Here is a 19103-nt window from a genome sequence, read left to right as displayed (position 1 = left end):
TTTCAAGTCGGACACAATTTAATGCGACACCGGTGATACTCGTCGTCATCGCTGTCATTCATCCTGCGCATCCTAGTTATCAAAAACAGGTAGGATGAACAATTCGCCTCGACACATCTCACACTGAAAGGTTGCGGAGGTGTCTTTTAACAGTTACATGTTTTAAAAAGACGACGATAGATAGCTAACACTCGGTTTGGGCGACTGTGTGTTAGCCGGAGTTCCGCTCGTCCCTCGTAGGAACTAACGTCAGCTAGCTCAGGTTGCTAACGAGCTGGTCTATCAACAGCTGGAGGCTGTAACGCCGCCCAGCTCTGACAGTTTAGTTGGCTGCACTTATGCACGGGTTTATACACGTCTAAAGCAGTAGAAAGCTGCTATGACTTCGTAATTACTTAATATCCAACTGTTATGTCTTTTGTATCAACCTAATGAAGTTATTGCAAGGACGACACTGCGTACATATCTGTAGTAGTTCACTGAAGTGCCGTTTAAATGCTCTTTAGGTGACTGGATGAAAGGGCGGATATCAGAGAAGAGACATCTACTGACAAGGCCCTAAGATAACTTTGCAGAGCTGTGTTCAAAGGTCCTCGCCATGGAGCTGGCTCACAGTCTGCTGCTCAATGAAGAAGCCTTGGCCCAGATAACTGAAGCAAAGAGGCCTGTCTTCATCTTCGAATGGCTCCGCTTCTTGGATAAAGTGCTAGTGGCTGCAAATAAGGTGACTCTTCAGATCAGATTTTGGCATTGTTTTTCTGGGGGGTGTTTCGTTTGTGTCAGTTTTGTGACTTTGTCGAGCGTTTGCATGGCAGGTGGATGTGAAGGAGAAACAGAAGAAGCTGGTGGAACAGCTGACTGGACTGATCAGCAGTGCCCCTGGACCACCAACAAGAAAACTGCTGGCCAAAAACCTTGCAACCCTCTACAGCATCGGGGACACCTTCACTGTTTTCCAGACTTTGGATAAATGCAATGAGATCATCAAAAGCAAGGATGACACGCCTGCGTACCTGCCAACAAAACTGTAAGAGCCTATTTAATCGCAGCACTGTGTATTGTCATTAGCCACTTGTTTTGAATACAGTCAGATATTCTGCTTGTTAATACACACATTTGCATTAGTATGTACAATGTTCACTGCTCTCAGTGTTTCATGCAGAAACTGTAGCCCACCTTCAGTTAAGCCCTATGTTAATCTGCAGAATGAGATTTCATATTTAAAAGGGGGGATTAAGTGTACATGACCAGATATTATGATGTGTCTCTTGGAATTGAATCACAGTGGATGAAGCTGCATCAGTGTTGTCCTGCAGTGTTTTACTATAGATAATACTATGTTTGGAGCTTTGGGGTTACATCTAACTCATGGCACAGTCTGAATATTATCAAGAGGAGATTTGCATTTTGAATTTGAAGATATCTGGAATTAAAAGAAACGCACAGTTATGGCAGATCAATTTCAAGAGATAATCTATTTTATATGTGCATTTAAGTTCTCATTGAATATTGCGTTGTATTGTTTATCAGTTTAAAGTGAACTGTAATGTGTACTTTCATTTTAATGCATTCAGTAACCTTTCTTCCAGTGCTGCTGTGGCATGTGTTGGAGCTTTTTATGAGAAGATGGGCAGGATGCTTGGAAGCTCCTTTCCAGACACCATTAACAATCTTTTGAAGGCATTAAAGAGTGCTGAGGTAGGACTTTTAAGAGTACAAATGGAATGCAATTTTCCATTTAATTATTGCAATAATGTATTAGGTCAAAGTGTACACTGGAATATAGCAACACAAATGTATAACTAAATTAATGTATTATTCAGAAACAGACATTTCTTTGAATCTTCCTGCTTTCCCATACTTTGTTGATGTAGTCTCAAGGCAGAGGAGAGATCCTTCTCAGTCTGCAGAAGGTGCTCCGTGGACTGGGGGGAGCTGCAGCCTCATGTCACAGAGATATCTACAAGAATGCCCGCTCTCTTCTCACAGACAGGTCCATGGCCGTACGCTGTGCTGTAGCAAAGGTTGGTCTCTGAAAAATGTCTAATTGAGCTGTAAAAGAGTGACAGATAGATAGATAGATAGATGGATAGAAACTTTATTCATCCCCATGTTTACAATATATACAATACAATAAAATAGCAGGGCAGGACATATTACATTTAAGAATTTAAATAATTAAGGACATTAAAATTACAAAAATTTAATTAAAGTGTATACAGTATTTAAAGTGAAAGCGGTGCAAGGTTTATTGATGTTGTTCAATTTGAGGAGGATCTGGCCAGCGGTGATTTAATATAAAGTCTAATAGCAGGGGGCAGGAATGTTCTCCTGTATCATGAATGTTCTCCTGAATCAGGAATATTCTCCCATATCTGTCCTTGTGAAGCGGAGCTGAAGCAGTCTGTTGGAGAACGTGCTCCGCTGTCCCTGCAGTAGGTGGAGAGGGTGGTTCGGGTTATCCAATATGGACAATCATTTCTTCAGTGTCCTCCTCTCCACCACCTGTTTTGGATAGTCTTGTTTGCAGCCAATGATGGAGCCAGCCTTCCTCACCAGTTTAGTGAGTGTTGGTGTCTCCGGCTCTCAGACTACGGACAAGTACAGAGCACTGGTCCAACAGACTGGTAGAACATCTCCAACATCTTGCTGCACAAATCAAGGATCGAAGTTTCCTCAAGAAACTTGCTTGATTCTTGTTGTTCTGAGTTTGGACTCATGGTTTAATGCACTTATTGTAAGTCACTTTGGATAAAAGCGTCAGCTAAATGACATGTAATGTAATGTAAAAAAAGAGTCTACTCATCCCCTTCTTGTACACAGCGTTGATGTTGGCCTTCCAGTTCAGGCTGTTGTCGATGGAGACACCAAGAACCTGTACTCAGGAACCTGTACTCCTTTATGGTGACCAAACTCAAAGGTGTCATGCAAATCTCCACCATGTAGACCACTTCAACTGAATTGCATTGTCAGGCAACAGCTTGGGTCCATGTTAATGTCCTTGCATCTGATGTCATTCACATACACTGCAACAGGAAATTAACTGGGACACATTTGCAATGCCTGAACTGTGAAAGACGATTTCCTGTTTAGAATACATTGCAACCGTATATGGTACAAGTTGTATGGTCAGTATATTGCAAAGATATGTATAAACTAAGCATCCAAGTTGTTGACATACATCATTAGTCTGTCTATAATAGAATAAATGTGTCCTGTACGTGCATATTGTAGGCGTTACTAACAGGACTCCATCTTTATATTTTCTTGTCTGATCAGTGCCTGCTGGAGTTGCAGAATGAGGCAGTATTCATGTGGACCACAGAACTGGAGAACGTGGCGACTTTGTGTTTCAAGGCCTTGGAAGGATCTAACTATGGTGTTCGGGTAGCCGTGGCCAAACTGCTGGGGACAGTCATGGCCACTGCCCTGATGCCCAAACAAGCAGCCGGTAGATTAAAGAGTTAATTTGTGTAGTTCATGTTCTGCTACTTTCATGTTGAGTAGACTAACTCACCTCTTCAGTTCTTCATGAGCGCACCGCTTCTGTCCTCAGTGATGCGTCAGAACGTGAAGCGGGCCACCCTGGAGGAGGTGCTGGAGCTGATGGCCACAGGCTTTCTGCGCGGGGGCTCCGGCTTCCTGAAGAGCGGCGGGGAGATGTTGAAGGGGGGAGGCTCCGTCAGCAGGGAGGTGCGAGTGGGCGTCACAGAGGTGAGGTGAATCCACAAACGCCAGAATCTGAGCCTGCATTATCTGTTTCAACCACTTGACACATGGTCTTTCTTCATATTTCCCCAGGCTTATGTTGTGTTTGTGACTACACTGGGTGGTCAATGGCTGGAGCGCAACTTTGCTACATTCCTGTCCCATGTTTTGGACCTAGTGTCTCACCCACGAGCCACGCAGACACATGTTGAGGCTGTGTACTCGCGCCGCTGTGTTTCCTTCATGCTACGCGCCACCCTCGGGGGCTTACTCGGAGAGAAAGCACAAATTGCAGCCGGCAAAGAAATCTGCCAAGCCATCAGCAAACAGATGAGGGCTGTGGGTAAGGAGGATGGGGGGGAAATATCACGGTTCAGAGCATTACAGAGTAAGTACTCATCCATTATTATCACTTTTTTAATTTACCCTTTCTACAAATCTTGCATGGCTGGCTCCTGTATACAGAGATGTTTTTTTTATTTGTTGTGTGCGGAGATGGCTTACCCTATTTCTGCTTTCCTTCTTGCTTTCCGCCTCTGCTCCTTTTGGATCACTCTCCTCTTTCTTTACTTTTTATTTTTTAACTACAAGCAGCATCATAATGTCTGTAACATTATCCAATACCAGCTCAGCATTTGAGTTACTCATTACTGCCTAGCCTCCATGGCTGTTTGCCATTTTCTCATTGCATTGCAATCCCTAAGGAGCATGACCTAACTCTTTCTGACTGTTGACATCTGGCTTACACCAGCAGAAAAAACTGCATGTGCCACTAAATTCACAGACACATTTAGTAGCCATTTCCCCCCACAGCAAGAAGACATACAATTTGCACGTTCATCCATCAATAACTTTTATTGATTTCAGTTACTCCAAATTTCCATTTTTTTCCTTCTGCATAATAACACATCAATCATTTTTTTAATCACCTTTTATCTCGTTCAAAAAGGATGATTCTTACTCTGATTTGCTTTGCAACCTTTTAAACTGATGTAAACTATGTCAAACATCCATTCTCTCGTCCATTTTGATGTTAAAACAGAATTTGAAAAGGATGTTGAGTGTCGGTGTCTCTTGAGATGTGGTCCTGTGCTCTTTCCTGTCCTTGCTGCTTTCAGCTTTTCCATCCAGCTGGATCTGTGAGACTTCTTGATATTAGACTTTGTGGAATATCTATGCTAAAAGTAATGTAAACAATTTTTTCTTTCTGGATGGCAGTGGGACGCCCTAGTGTATGATCCCCCGCTGTCCTAAATTGTATACAATAACATGACTGCCACAGTTCAAGAAGCAGCTTTAAATCTCTTCTGAAACTCGTTTATTTTCTTTCCTTTTGTGTGATCTTTCTTGACTGTTGTCTATTTTAGCGCTGAGGATTTAAGTTCTTGATAAATTATCGTCAGGCATTCTAATCAGGGATGTTTCTGATTTCAGATTAAGTTTGAGTGTTTTTCTCTTTTGTCACATTTATTCTTTAATGCAACTATAACCATTGTTTAATGCGTTGCTCCTTTTTTTGCGTTAAAAAAAATAAAATCCTCAGAGCTGTGTGGCTTATAGCAGTGTGCTCCTCAGTATTTTGAAGGATTGCAGTTGAAACAGTTTGCACTTTCATAACGTGTGACAGCAAGACACGGACTGATGTGGACAGACAGTTATGTCATTACAATGTGTTTTATGTCAGAATTCTAATAATCTTAATCAAGAAGTGTCTTGTTTTCTTTTTTAATTCTCAAACTAAGTTGCAATTAAGTGCAGGCAACCTTATCCATCAATACTGCTCCCCTTATTGATTAGTAACAGGTTACCATGTTTTTGAGGATTTTAGATCTTAATCTACATGAACGTTTTTGTCTTTTATACTGACAAACCAATCTTGTTTGTTTTTTCTTTCTCTGCCGCTTGTTTCTTCAGAGGCAGTTGTGAATGACATCAGTGGAGAGAACAAGGGAGGGGCAGCCGATGTCTCTTCCAGTCAGCATGTCATGGTGTGTGCCCTAAAAGAGCTGGGCAGTCTGGTTCAGAGCTTGAGCGCTACAGCCTCACCACTCATTCAGGAGCCTTCTATAGGTGAGACACAATATGAAATGGGACATGTGTTTCGGTGCTCTTAGGTGTCTACAAAGTGTGATAAACTGGGATTATATGGAGGACAATACTCCTCACTGAAGTGAAGATTTACTTACTAAGCCAACTTTGGTTATGTTAACATTATGTTAACATGTCACTATCCTTTAAGCAGACTATAAGCTGCTCACAGCAATGTAAATCTTACATCTAATTATTTTACTGACTGCACAACGGTTCACTGTGTATGCAACTGTCAAATTTTACTCTTAAATTAAAATACGTTGTAATATCCTGCTAGAAGGCAATTCATGTGTACTGAATTCATCCACATCCTCATAACAAACTCCATGTCCTCTTTGCTAGGACTCCTTGAAACTGTAACTTCAGTGCTCCTTCACCCCAGCATGGCGGCGCGTTTGGCCGCTGCATGGTGCTTGCGTTGTGTTGCCGTGGCGCTGCCCTATCAATTGACCCCACTGCTGGACCGCTGTGCGGAGAGAATCAACAACCTGAAGAGTTCACCTGAGGCTGTGAGCGGCTACAGCTTTGCGATGGCTGCTCTGCTGGGAGGCGTACACCAGTGTCCACTGGGTATCCCCCACTCCAAGGGCAAGGTGTGTAGCCCTGATTGGCTTTCTGTACCAGCCTCATTGATTGCCTGATAAAGATTTAAGGGTTATCTGTGTTGTCTTCTCGTAGTTGGTGGTGAGTATAGCTGAAGACCTCCTGAGGACAGCTGCTCAGAATAGTCGACTGTCCCTGCAGCGGACACAGGCTGGATGGCTGCTGCTGGGTGCCCTCATGACTCTGGGTGAGCCTCGCAGACAGCTCTCTCTTAGGTCTTGGCCTCGATTGGTCAACAATACCGTCTCCCTCTCTTGCTGACGGCGTTGCCACCACATTGTATTTTTGCCCAGGTCCTTCCCTCGTGCGCTATCACCTTCCCAAGATGCTGCTGCTGTGGCGGAACGTGTTTCCTCGCTCCCAGAAGGAGCTGGAGGCAGAAAAGGCCAGAGGAGACGCCTTCACCTGGCAGGTCACTCTGGAGGGCCGAGCTGGAGCACTGTGTGGTAAAGAAACGCACCGCCCTGTATAGCTGCACATACTCTGTAATGTTAGAAGGCACAATTCTGACCAACACACCTGTTCCTGTTTCTTCTGTAGCCATGCGTAGCTTTGTGGCCCACTGCCCCGAGCTGCTTACAGAAGATGTGATCCGCAGACTGATGACACCCATTGAATGTGCCATGACCATGATGTCTCAGTGAGTGTGATGCTTTTCAGTATGATTGTTGTCTTTGTTGCAGGTTTTTCAGGATACACGAAGTTCATTAATTTGGCTGTTTCCAGATTATATATATATATATATATATATATATATATATATATATATATATATATATATATATATATATATATAATGCTTGTAATGCTTGGTCCAGCGTCCCTGCCATCATTAAGGTCCATGGTGCTCACCTGAAAGCAAGTGCAGCGATGGTGAGGCTGCGGTTGTATGACATCCTGGCTCTTTTGCCTCCCAAGACCTATGAAGGTAACAGTCACTTTTGTATTTTTCTTTTCACAGATGTTAATCACGGTTAAGGAAGGTTTTTTATAAAACAGTTTCTTTTCTTGCAGGCAGCTTCAACGCCCTCCTGAGGGAGCTGGTGGCAGAGTTCACTTTGACTGACAACTCGGCCAACACTACCACCTCGCTGCTGCGCTCTCTTTGTCACTATGACGACAGTGTGCTCATGGGCTCATGGCTACAGGAGACTGACCACAAATGCATAGAGGATCAGGTGAGTAAAATCATCAATGACATGATAAATCCAAGTACTACTACACGTTATAAGAATAAAGGGATTCTACTGTGTGATCGTTCCTCAACAGCTGCAGCCCAACAGTGCGTCTGGCAGCGGAGCTCTGGAGCACGATCCCTCCTCAATCTACCTGCGTGTTCCTGTTGGCGAGGCCATTCCAGGGCCTCTCCCTTTGGGTGTGTCCGTCATTGACGCTTCAGTGGCGCTGTTCGGTGTGGTTTTTCCCCATGTCTCCTCCAAACACAGGTGAGGAGTGTACCGGTAATTGTTTCCGCGGATATATGGACATGTTTGCAGCATGTCAACATTTTGCATCTTATCTTTTTGTGATGTGTTGTTTCTCTTGTTGGTTTATTATGTATTTATATTCACTGTTGACTTGTTGTAAAGCTCTTGTGGCCTGCTTGTTTGTCATATATTCTACCTGACTTGTATGATTCAGGCTGCAGATGCTGGACCACTTTGCAGAGTGCATAAAGCAGGCGAAGGGAGTTCGACAGCAGGCAGTCCAACTGAACATCTTCACTGCAGTGCTTAGTGCCCTCAAGGTGAGATAACTTGTTTCATGTCCCCCTAAGATAGGAATATCATAATTCAGGTAATGCATACAATGAGAAATAATGTATCTCCTCCTGACTGAAGGGTCTGGCTGAGAACAAGAGTACTCTGGGCCCTGAGGAGGTGCGTAAGTCGGCCCTGGCCCTGGTAATGGGAGCGTTGGACAATCCCAACCCCATCCTGCGCTGTGCGGCTGGAGAGGCTCTGGGCAGGATGGCTCAGGTGGTTGGAGAGGCTACCTTCATCGCCAGAATGGCACAGACCAGCTTTGATAAGTACGCATTTCATATATGTATTGTCTGTGTTTTCTTTATTCTAAAGTCTCTCTTTTCTATTATTCTCCATTTTAAGATCAAGGGGGACTTGGTCAGCAAACCACCGATAGAATCAGTAACACAGTTCATTAGAAGTCAAGAATGACTTCGGAAAGATACAAACTTCTGTCTTTCATTATCCTTATAATCTAGCTGACATCTCTATCCTTTGCTTTAATCATGTGATCCATTTCTCCTTTCCTCCTCTATTTCCAGACTGAAGTCTGCCCGTGATGTTGTATCAAGGACGGGCCATTCACTGGCTCTCGGCTGTCTGCATCGATATGTTGGAGGGATTGGCTCAGGCCAGCACTTAAAGACCAGTGTCAGCATCCTTTTGGCTCTGGCCCAGGATGGGTCCTCTCATGAGGTCCAGGTACAGTGAATTACACAGGAGGAATGAATTTTAAGATTCACCCACAGTTGATAGAAAATAGGAATATTGGTGCGTTGTTTTTTTTATTTGTTTTTTTCATTCAAACTGGACTATTATAATTTTGGTTTACTTGGAGGAACGTGTGTTGTTTTTTCTATTGCACTTAATGTCTTAGCCATATTTGAATTAAAAATCATTATTCGTGCTATATACATTATACCATTCAGATATTCTCCATCACATGTTTTCTTTCATCAGACATGGGCTCTGCATTCTCTGGCTCTGATTGTGGATTCTAGTGGCCCCATGTACAGAGGCTATGTGGAGCCTACGCTGTCCCTGGTGCTCACCCTGCTCCTCACTGTGCCTCCGTCTCACATTGAGGTGCACCAGTGTTTGGGCCGCTGCCTAGGAGCTCTCATCACCACTGTGGGACCAGAATTACAGGGTAAGAATCACAAACCTCCTCGTATGACTGACTCTCTCACTTAATAATATTCCCATAATATACCCTTCCCCGGCCAGCAGGTGGCAGTGTAATCACACTAACAGCTTGTGAAGCAGACTTGAAGACATACTGTGTATCCTATAACTGCGAAAAATGCTGATTCTATTTGTCTCTCTTTCTAATCTGTGTCGTTGGGTTTGCTAGGAAATGGAGCCACTATCTCCACCATCCGCTCGTCCTGCCTGGTTGGTTGTGCCATAATGCAGGACCACTCCGATTCCCTTGTGCAGGCAGCTGCCATCTCATGTTTGCAGCAGCTGCACATGTTCGCTCCACGCCATGTCAACCTGTCCAGCCTGGTGCCCTGTCTCTGTGTAAGACACAATGAGACATCATGAGTTCCAGACTGTTGTAGTTTGTCTTAATCGTAATCATAATTTGCTGCTGTACTATGGGGTCCCTGCAGGTCCATCTATGCAGCTCTCACCTGTTGCTGCGCCGTGCTGCCGTGGCCTGCCTGAGACAGCTCGCCCAGAGAGAGGCTGCAGAGGTCTGTGAGTATGCCATGAGCCTGGCAAAAAGAGCAGGGGACAACACTACAGTCAGTAAGTACACATTGGGAACCGAACAAGAGTATTCTGTTTAGTTAATATACCTAAGAGAGACACTTTAACTCTTACTGTGTTGACTCTGTTCCTGGTTTAGATCTGAACATCACTGAAACTGGTCTGGAGGGCGTTCTGTTCGGCATGCTGGATCGGGAGACGGACAGGAAGCTGTGCTCTGATATCCATGATACACTGGGCCACATGCTGTCGTCTCTTGCTGTGGAAAAGCTTTCTCATTGGCTGAAACTCTGCAAGGATGTCCTGGCAGCAACTACAGGTAAATCTTTAGGATTTAAAAATGAAAGCTAGAACATAAAACAAAGCATCACACAGCAGTCAAGGCAGGTTTATTCTACGACCCAATGTCAGTTTACATGTTTTGTCTCTCTTCTTTTAAATCCTTGTATCATGAATGTGTCCATATCTTCTTTCAGATGTAGGAGCACCTGTTGTATTCGAAGTGGAAAAGGATGAGGAAGACTCCGAGAAAAAAGACGAGATGGACGACGACAGCATGTTCACAGGCCTGGGTGAAGATGACAAGTCCAAGCCGTCTGTGGCGCCGCGCTGGGTGACGCGGGTATTTGCCGCGGACTGTTTGTGCCGCATCATCCTGCTGTGTGAGAATGACAAAGCACACTTTGACCTGGCAGCTGCCCGCTCTGCACAAGCCAAGAACCCCAAAGGTACGTTTCCCCCACGCTGCCAGAACAGAGCAGCTCAGAGTTCACCTCAAGGACTTGAGATTGATTTATGCCACCTGTGATCTGTTTTTTTTACTGCAGATTGTTATTTGATTTGTATATCTTTTTGTGACCTTCAGGCAGTTCAAGTGTCAGCTGCTAAATAAAGCTCATTCATGTGGTATTATGTAAATATGGAACAAAGCAAGAGATGAGTAAGCAAAAGTTGGAGGGATTTTCTTATATGCTGGTATTTATACAAGCTCCTCTGAAATAAGGCAGCCTTCTACAGACCAAACAGTAATGGCACAGTGGAGTGCAGCTCTGGAAGCAGTTAAGCCACATTTAGTAACTGGGATTGAGTGGATGGTTGGTCTGCATGTTGGTGTGTCCAACTAATCCCTTGAAAGGTGCACTTCAGCTGAAACTCAATTAAATATCAGCCTCAAGGTCAATATCTGGCTTCTTTGAGTCAACCTTCAAAAAACTGTTCTGTTGTGTCCTTCTGTATTGAATCTTCAATTAATTCTCAGGAAAAAGCAAACACAGTGACATTGGAGGAGGCAACATTTCTACTTTCTTGCTGACGTGCAACCCATCATCAAAGAATAACAAAAGTACATATTAAACAATGCCTGGCAAAGGTTGATATTAACATAAATCTGTTATAAATTATATTTTCTGATTGCTTAATTTAGCTGCTCATTGAGGTCACATTCCTTACAATGATTTAAAATTTGTTTCTATTCCTCACTCGATCCTTGTTGTCCCTCTAGGAGATCAGTTGGTGCTTCATTTGTCTGACCTCATCCGCATGGCCTTCATGGCGGCCACAGACCACAGTAACCAGCTGAGGATGGCCGGCCTGCAGGCCCTCGAGGACATCATTAAAAAGTTTGCGTCCGTACCAGAGCCCGAGTTCCCAGGACACGTTATCCTGGAACAATACCAGGCCAATGTGAGTCCCAAACACATCGGATTGGATTAGGCTTCAAAAGTTCCAAATTGATAATGACACAGCAAATGTGAAACTACATTTTAAAAAGTGAACATTGCACCAATCATGTATACATTTAGGTTGGAGCTGCCCTCAGACCTGCATTTTCACCTGATACACCATCTGACATAACGGCGAAGGCCTGCCAGGTAAGAAACGCTGCTTTGTAAACAAACAGGTAGAATAACTGTTATAGCTGTCAACCATTTTCCTCCATAGCCATATTTGACGGATGCACTGCAGAAATGCAGCGATGCACCAAACCAGCTTTGCACTGTAACATTCATTCTCATCAGCAGCCCGTAAATATATTAATATATGCATTTTGATGGTACTTATACAATGGCAGTTATTTGCCACTGCACAGTGACTCATCCTTCCCTCAGAAACTAGCAGTGCCGCATTTTCTGCCTTCATGCTCAATTTATTTGACTGATGTGAAGAATGAGTGACGGTGGAAAATAACAAACCACGTCAGCAGTATTATTAAAAACCCTTCTCTCTTTCACATTTCTATCTGTATCTCTGGATTAGGGTTTGTGTTCTCAGACCTTTTCTGTTCTTGATCTCAGGGTTTCTCTTTTCTAACTGTAAAGACAAACTTAGAGCAACATAGAAAACAAAATATAGACCCATAATACCTTGCACCACCCTAGGATGGCATCATTACCGAGTAAGAATTGCGATTGTAGTTCAAATATGTAAAAAAGGTGGCTCGATAAGTACATTTGCGTTTAACACATTTGTAGCTCTCCTTCTCCTGCCCTTGGCCGTCTGACACTCTTAATAGTTCTCCTCAGAATTATGTAATCTTATAATGTCTGCTCCTTGTACAGCTCTAACACGTCTGCCCTATTTATTAATACCTGCTCTTTGACACCCCCAACCCCTTTTAATTGGGGTTGGGGGTGTCATACAGCCCCCTGTATGATGGCTAATCCATCTTGAACGCTCTGTTATGTAATGCAGGTTTTTAATTGATCTCTTTAGTTGTAAGGCTGTGGGTGCTAAAATGGTCAATTTGTTTTATAATGTATTACTTTTACCCCTCTGTGACCACAGGTGTGTAGTACTTGGATTGGAAGTGGCGTAGTTAGTGACCTCAATGACCTGCGGCGAGTCCACAACCTGCTTGTGTCGTCGCTGGACAAGGTGCAGGCTGGGAAAGGCTCATCCAGTCAGCTGTACAGTGAGAGTGCCACCACGATGGAGAAACTGGCTGTGCTGAAGGCGTGGGCTGAGGTTAGACTGAAGACCTGTCACGTACTTGTTATATAAGAGATTCATGTACATAATAAGGCTCACTAAACACACTGGCTTTCTTTCTCAGGTGTATGTGGTGGCGATGAAGATCAAGAAAGACGCAGAGTCTAAGCCTGCCAAACCAGTCCGTAGTGTAGACGACGAAGAGGATGACGACGATCTGGGCGCCAACGTGCTTCCACCTGACAGCCTCATTACTTTGGTGCAGCCAGAGCTGCCCGCGCTGAGCCGCCTGTGGCTGGCCATGCTGCGAGACTACGCTCTGCTCACTCTGCCTGCTGAGTTTTCCAGTCAGCTGCCCCCTGACGGTACAAGACAGATTCTTCTTTTACCAAGATCTAATTTCTATCAAATCTCTTCATATACACCTGTACATTAAAATGTAGACTTGCAGTCTTTCTGATAGTACATGGATATTTAGCCAACTTCAAGCCATTGAGCTCTTTGCTCTAGTTTTGGTCCCATAAACGTTGTGATTTTGTTCTCTAGTGAGCAAAAAAAACAATGTTATGTGTCAGTGTCTGATAAAATGTCAACAAAAATACCATACTATCTGTCAAATAGCCGTTTGATGGCATACGATGCTCCAGCACATTGTTGGAGATGTAATGGGACATTTGATCTTAAATTAGTATTCGTCATTTGTTTACCAAAGAGTGACATGTAATGAATAGTTCAGGTGGCCTTTGCATAAATATACAATTTAGGTACATATATTTGAATACAGTGTATTTGTAAACAATTCCAATGGTGTTTCAAAGTAATATGATCAACCTAAAAGTAATTTCCCATTGTTGTGTGTCTGTGTTCAGGTGGAGCGTTTTATACTCCAGAGACTATAGACACAGCAAGGATCCACTATCGCAGTTCGTGGGCCCCCGTCCTGCATGCTGTGGCCCTGTGGCTGAGCAGCACCGGGTTCGGAGCTGGGGAAGAGAAAGAAGAGGTCCCCTCATCTCTCTCCAGGACTCCTGCCATCCCTCAAGCACCCTCCTCTACAACAAAGACCTTTGAGGAGTCGGTCAAAGACAGGATGCATCTCATGTTGGGTAAAGAGACACGGCATGTGTGGTATATAGTATTCATGTTACTGTGTTTTTACCCTTAATATAGGGACTCTTCGAAAAATCCTCAACACTTTTTGTTTACCTCGCAGCCACGGATCCACCGCACATCTGCAGACCATTACAGGGGTGGCGGTGGTTAGAAAATGAGAATAGTATGAACTCACCCTTAGTGCATTTCTGTGTTCTATCTCTCAGGTGTCAGTATAGAGTTTCTTTGCTTCCCCCGGCCCGAGGAGCCCATGGAGCACGTAATGTCCTGCCTGCACGCCCTATTCACTCTGCTAGAATCTCCAAGTGCTAAGATCCATATCGCAGAGGACCAGGTAAAGACACACGTTTTAGTGCAGAGATCACAGGAAGAGAGAGATGGTTGCAAATTGGTATCACTTTCCTAGAATTTGAATGACATTTACACAATAAATAAGTACACAATAAGAGAGAGGGGATTGTATGCATGGCCTCCATTGTTTCGACCTTGCATTAGTTCTGTTATTGGTTTAGTTCAAGTGATATATTTACCAGTGGCTGACTGATCACCACCTGAGTGCAAATATGTGGTGAATACCGCAGGACCACGTGATATTTACTGGCTTTATGAGATGACAAGGATCGGTCCAATGCGCCATTAAACAATGACCTGCCCGCACAATAGATAATGGAATACTTAGAGCTTCAAAGGATACCCAGATTGTGTACTACAAATTCAGAAAAAAAGCAGGCTGTATTTCTCGGCTGCATTTGTTGGAGCCTTGGAATTGGGACAGGTCTTTGTCGACTCTATGGCGTTGTTAAATTGGGACACAGCATGTGTCTCTCCTGCTGCCACATAGTCATTACAATCTCCTGTCTGTCAGAGACTAGAAGCACATACCATCTCTGTGTGCTTGGTAGTGGGGAAATCTTTCTCGCTTTATCCTATTTTATATATTAGTGAAGATTTTCTGTTCTTTGAATAGCAACCAATAATTATTTGAAGTGTTTGAAAATGGTTTCATTGGGATTAAAACCTTTGAGAAACTATGTATAAAACCATTTATTACTCTGATAAAACTACTACTACGGTTGGCAATAAGCCAAGATGTGTTGGGCATTATGAACATCAATGGTCACATTCCCGGTGTTTCACAGGGGCATTACCTACATGTTATTTCTGTTGTAGCTGTTGGCAGTGGAGCTGCTGAACGTGCTCCACAGGCTGCTGCTGACCCGGGATCCTCCTGCTGTACAGCTCCAGGTCACTGCTGTGGTGCAAGAGACCATCAGGGCTGCACAGGACCATCTGCAGCGACAGAAAGCCAGCAAGGGTCAGGAACTAACAGTCTAGATGCTCAGCCTGGTCTACTTTACATTACACTTAAAACACTGTTATATTTTGAGAACGCAAAACTCACCGTGCTGTGAAAGATGACTGCACAGAAGAGTGTGCATATACATTTTAAGTCTGTTAAGTTTTATCTTCATAGTTAAGTTGTTTCACATTGTGTGACTGGTTGAGTGATCTAGGTCACTCTGTTATTTTGCTCAGGCAAAGGAGAGGAAGAAGGCGAGAAAGACTCTCAGCGCAGCCTCGGGGAAGGAGGAGACACAGGGGAGCTCGTGCCCGGCAAGTCTCTGGTGTTTGCAGCCATGGAGCTGCTTGTGTTCGTCCTGGTGCGCCACTTGCCACAGCTTAATGCGCGCGTAAAGGAGTCACCCAGCCATGTGCCACTCAGGCCTCAGCGACTACCTGAAGAAAGTGCACGCCTGGTAGCAAACACAGTATCCATCCTGGCGGAACTGCCTTCTCTATGCTCTCCTGCTGGTGAGGCCTGAAGCAACCTGCAACAACACATACACTCACACCCACTATGCAAAATCTGAAAAAGACACAGCAGACTCACGGTACACATTGAGAACAAATCTCTGTTCCAACTTGGATGTTTTATTTAGAAGTATTAGCCTGCTTGGCCTGCATTGTTGAGGTTTGTGGATGCTATTGGTGAATGAAACTCTTAAACTCAAGCTGACAAGGCTGTTTTCTGCTGTGCTCTCGTTTGGCCTTTCAACGACCATACGGTATTAGCTTTATGCATTTGTGGGAGATTTAGAGTACGTATGAATATTATTAGCATAGCAATGAGGAGTATGCTATGAAATTCCCATTTCTCACAGTTCCTTTTCACCTTAACAGGAAGCATGACCATCCTTCCCACTGTGCTCTTCCTAATCACGGGGGTGCTGAGGGAGGCTGCAGTAAAGACTGCTGACAACTCCGTGCCTGTGACTGTGTCAGCCGCCCTGCAGGGCATCAAGACCATTATCACCTCCCCACTGGCCCGGGTGGAGAGCATGCAGACACAGTGGACCGGCCTTGTGAGGAGCAGCCTGGCGTCTGTACTCGAACACTCGCAGCCAGGCAAGCAAATGCACACGCGTGTTAGGCCCTTCTTCAGAGGGGGTAAGAAAACATTGTGACACCATTATTCATTGACGGTTTGCATGCTTGCTTGTGTATTTCTGTAGATGAGTCCAGGCCTGACATGGATCAGGTCAGTATGTTAACAGCAATCACACTCTTCCTGCTGTCTGCCAGCAATGAACTGGTCGGAGTAACCGTCCTGCAGAAAGGCTGCATGGACCGCTTCCGAAATGCCCTCAACTTTAGTGATCCTTGGGTAAGCACCTCTGTATACAAACACAGCTGAGGGAGGATGAGAAACTCAATCTGGACACATTCTGAATGCCTGATTTAAAGCTGTATTGCAGATGTGTGTGGCCAAGTTAATTGAGTGATTTCATTTCTTTTGCCGCAGGTTCAGGCACGGTGTTACCAGCTGCTGTTGTCAGTGTTTCAACACTCCAGCCGCACGCTGTCTACTCCGTACATCCACGCTCTGGCTCCAGTCATGGTGGAGAAGCTGAAGGCAGTGGAGTGCAGTCGGCCAGGGACTGCTGCTGAGCTGCAGGCTGTGCAGGAGGGCATCAGGGTCCTAGAGAATCTAGTCGGCATGGGTGAAGAGCAGAACCGTAAGTATGCCTCCGCCTAATGGACCAATATAGTGCTGTATTTGTCCCATTAAAGTGTTCAGCTCAGTGCCTTTTGGAAGTGTGCCTTCAAAGATCAGAGCAATATAGCATTATATGCTATATTTAGAATCCCTGCTATGGTTTACTGTCAATGTAACTATCGATTTCAACATTATGTACATGTTGAGATGTACATAATGATCTCTCTGATCAAAAGGATCAGAGAGATCAGTAAACCTGCTATTATGGTTTACTGTCAATGTAACTATCGATTTCAACATTATGTACATGTTGAGATGTACATAACTCTGATCTCCTAGATGTACATTATGTACATGTACATAATGTACATGTACATTATGTACATGTACATGAATACATGACATATTCTATGTCATGTATTCAAATGATACATTTTGTATTGTGTTTCCCCAAGTAAAGCAAACTGCACTGCGTACTTTAAGAAAAGTTGATTGATTTCATATTTGTGTTTTATTTAATATTCAGACCATTACAAAATGATCTGAATATTTTTTCCTTGATTCATTGATTAATCTCTTGGCCTAAAAAATGTCCATCACAGTTTTACAAGAGTACATAATGACGACTTCAGAAGTCTTGTTTTGGCCGACTAACAATGTCAGATGGAAAATCAACAAAGAAAAGTATTCCGTTTATTCTTGGCCTCACTTCCTTTAGTGTTCGGTGCAGTTAAACTTTCCAGTTTGGCTACTGATGATCTTTTTTAATATCTCACTTTTATTATTAGGGGTGCAGTTGCTGACTCTTCTTGTACCAACTCTTATCTCCTACCTTTTGGATGAAAATGCCATCTCCTCTGCGCCCCAAGTCTCCAGAGCCCTGCATGATTTTGCCCTTCAGAACTTAATGCGGATTGGCCCCCTCTATCCAGCGGCCTTCAAGATAGTAATTGGTGCAGCACCTGAGCTTAAAATCCGTTTGGAATCTGCCATACGGGCCAACCAGGCCAGCAACAGAGCCAAAGCTGCAGCCAGGCTAGCTCAGCCGACGGTGCAAGCCGCACCAACCATCAAACTCAAGACGAGCTTCTTCTGAAGTCCCGGAAATGAACTATACACAGCCTAAATTAATGTTGTCTCTTTAGGTTTGTTTTGTTGTCTGTCAACCGATTTCCACACGTTTGTATCCGCTACAGTTTCTAAGTGTATTTATTTATTCTACATGTCATCGTTGTTTTTGACGGGGGAGAACTCTTCTTGAAGTCAAGAATGAAATTATGTAAATATCATTAAAAGGCATTTGAATGTTCACTTAAAAAAAAAAAAAGCTCACTTTAACATTCGTAGGACATTTTGATTGTGTGAATGTATCATTTGTGGACTTGATGCACATTCATAAAGGGACACAATGTACATCTTTTCTCCTGATCGTGTCCTTAATCCAGAAGTTAATGTTAACTGTGCCATTTTCTGTGATTTTGCATCACCATGATCATGGCAGGTATTTGTTGTCCTTTTGAGTTTCTGTTCCAATCATGCATGATCTGGTTTAGTACATGACCTTGGGGTCTGCTGATTATTACTGATGGATGTTTTTGTTGTTGTTCTTTTTTGTTTCTTTGTTTGAAGAGGTTTTTTTCCTGTATTTATGTTGTAAACATTTATTTTGATCATCATCATTTTGAGCACAGAAGGAGATTTTATTAGGGCACATTGACTATTAAACGCATCATGCTTTTAAAATTATGTGAATGGAAAATGGAATTTTTTGATTTAATTGTTCTGCTGATAAATGGGCAGGTACTACATCATGTAAACTACAGTATGTCGTTCATATCATACAGACTGTTATTGATTTTTTTAAAAATCCTATTTAGTCTATTTGCTAATATATGATGAAGATTGATTGAAATGGTCCGATGTAACATTCCACCTTCATTTCTTCGAAATGTGAATAAAGTTGCTTTGACCTCACTGTGCTTATGTCTGTATGTTGTTGCACATTATAGCCGAGAAGTTTTGTAATAAATACTGATGCAGGATCTGTAACAGAGTATACACGTTTTTACATTTCTAGTATAATAGGTAAAATAAACAAGGAGAATTCTCCTCCGGCGAGTTTGGGTAATTGAATCGAGCGCCCCCAACCAACACGATGTGGGCGTGGTCTTCGCTGCTGACGTCATTCTATGACAGCTAGC

At 43.5% G+C, this 19103-nt stretch overlaps 1 protein-coding gene across 5 annotated transcripts; it reads left to right on the top strand.

The window, feature by feature from the left end:
* The first annotated feature begins 22 nt into the window (after positions 1–22).
* On the top strand, positions 23–18876 carry heatr5b (HEAT repeat containing 5B). 5 transcript variants are annotated; one of them, XM_034551696.1, is made up of 37 exons: positions 23–89; positions 590–724; positions 816–1027; positions 1590–1698; positions 1875–2024; positions 3280–3451; positions 3557–3714; positions 3802–4096; positions 5623–5778; positions 6142–6392; positions 6478–6589; positions 6696–6848; positions 6943–7042; positions 7221–7330; positions 7417–7580; positions 7672–7847; positions 8044–8149; positions 8244–8434; positions 8690–8849; positions 9108–9297; positions 9502–9671; positions 9764–9902; positions 10003–10182; positions 10340–10591; positions 11122–11205; positions 11365–11546; positions 11666–11734; positions 12648–12827; positions 12916–13156; positions 13661–13897; positions 14111–14238; positions 15075–15219; positions 15441–15716; positions 16086–16310; positions 16418–16569; positions 16708–16921; positions 17691–18876. In XM_034551696.1, the coding sequence occupies exons 2-37, from the start codon at positions 599–601 to the stop codon at positions 17996–17998; spliced, it is 6273 nt and encodes a 2090-aa protein (XP_034407587.1). In that variant the 5' UTR covers positions 23–89; positions 590–598; the 3' UTR covers positions 17999–18876. The 5 variants fall into 5 exon arrangements, with proteins under 5 accessions (XP_034407587.1, XP_034407588.1, XP_034407586.1 ...); XM_034551697.1 differs by having other exon boundaries at positions 31–89; positions 507–724; positions 3802–4051; XM_034551695.1 differs by having other exon boundaries at positions 31–89; positions 507–724.
* The last annotated feature ends 227 nt before the right edge of the window (positions 18877–19103 follow it).

This window comes from Cyclopterus lumpus, chromosome 15, assembly GCF_009769545.1.
Source record: "Cyclopterus lumpus isolate fCycLum1 chromosome 15, fCycLum1.pri, whole genome shotgun sequence".
Lineage (NCBI taxonomy): Eukaryota > Metazoa > Chordata > Actinopteri > Perciformes > Cyclopteridae > Cyclopterus > Cyclopterus lumpus.
The sequence above is the reverse complement of the archived record's forward strand: the minus strand, read 5'-3'. Positions and strand labels throughout refer to the sequence as shown.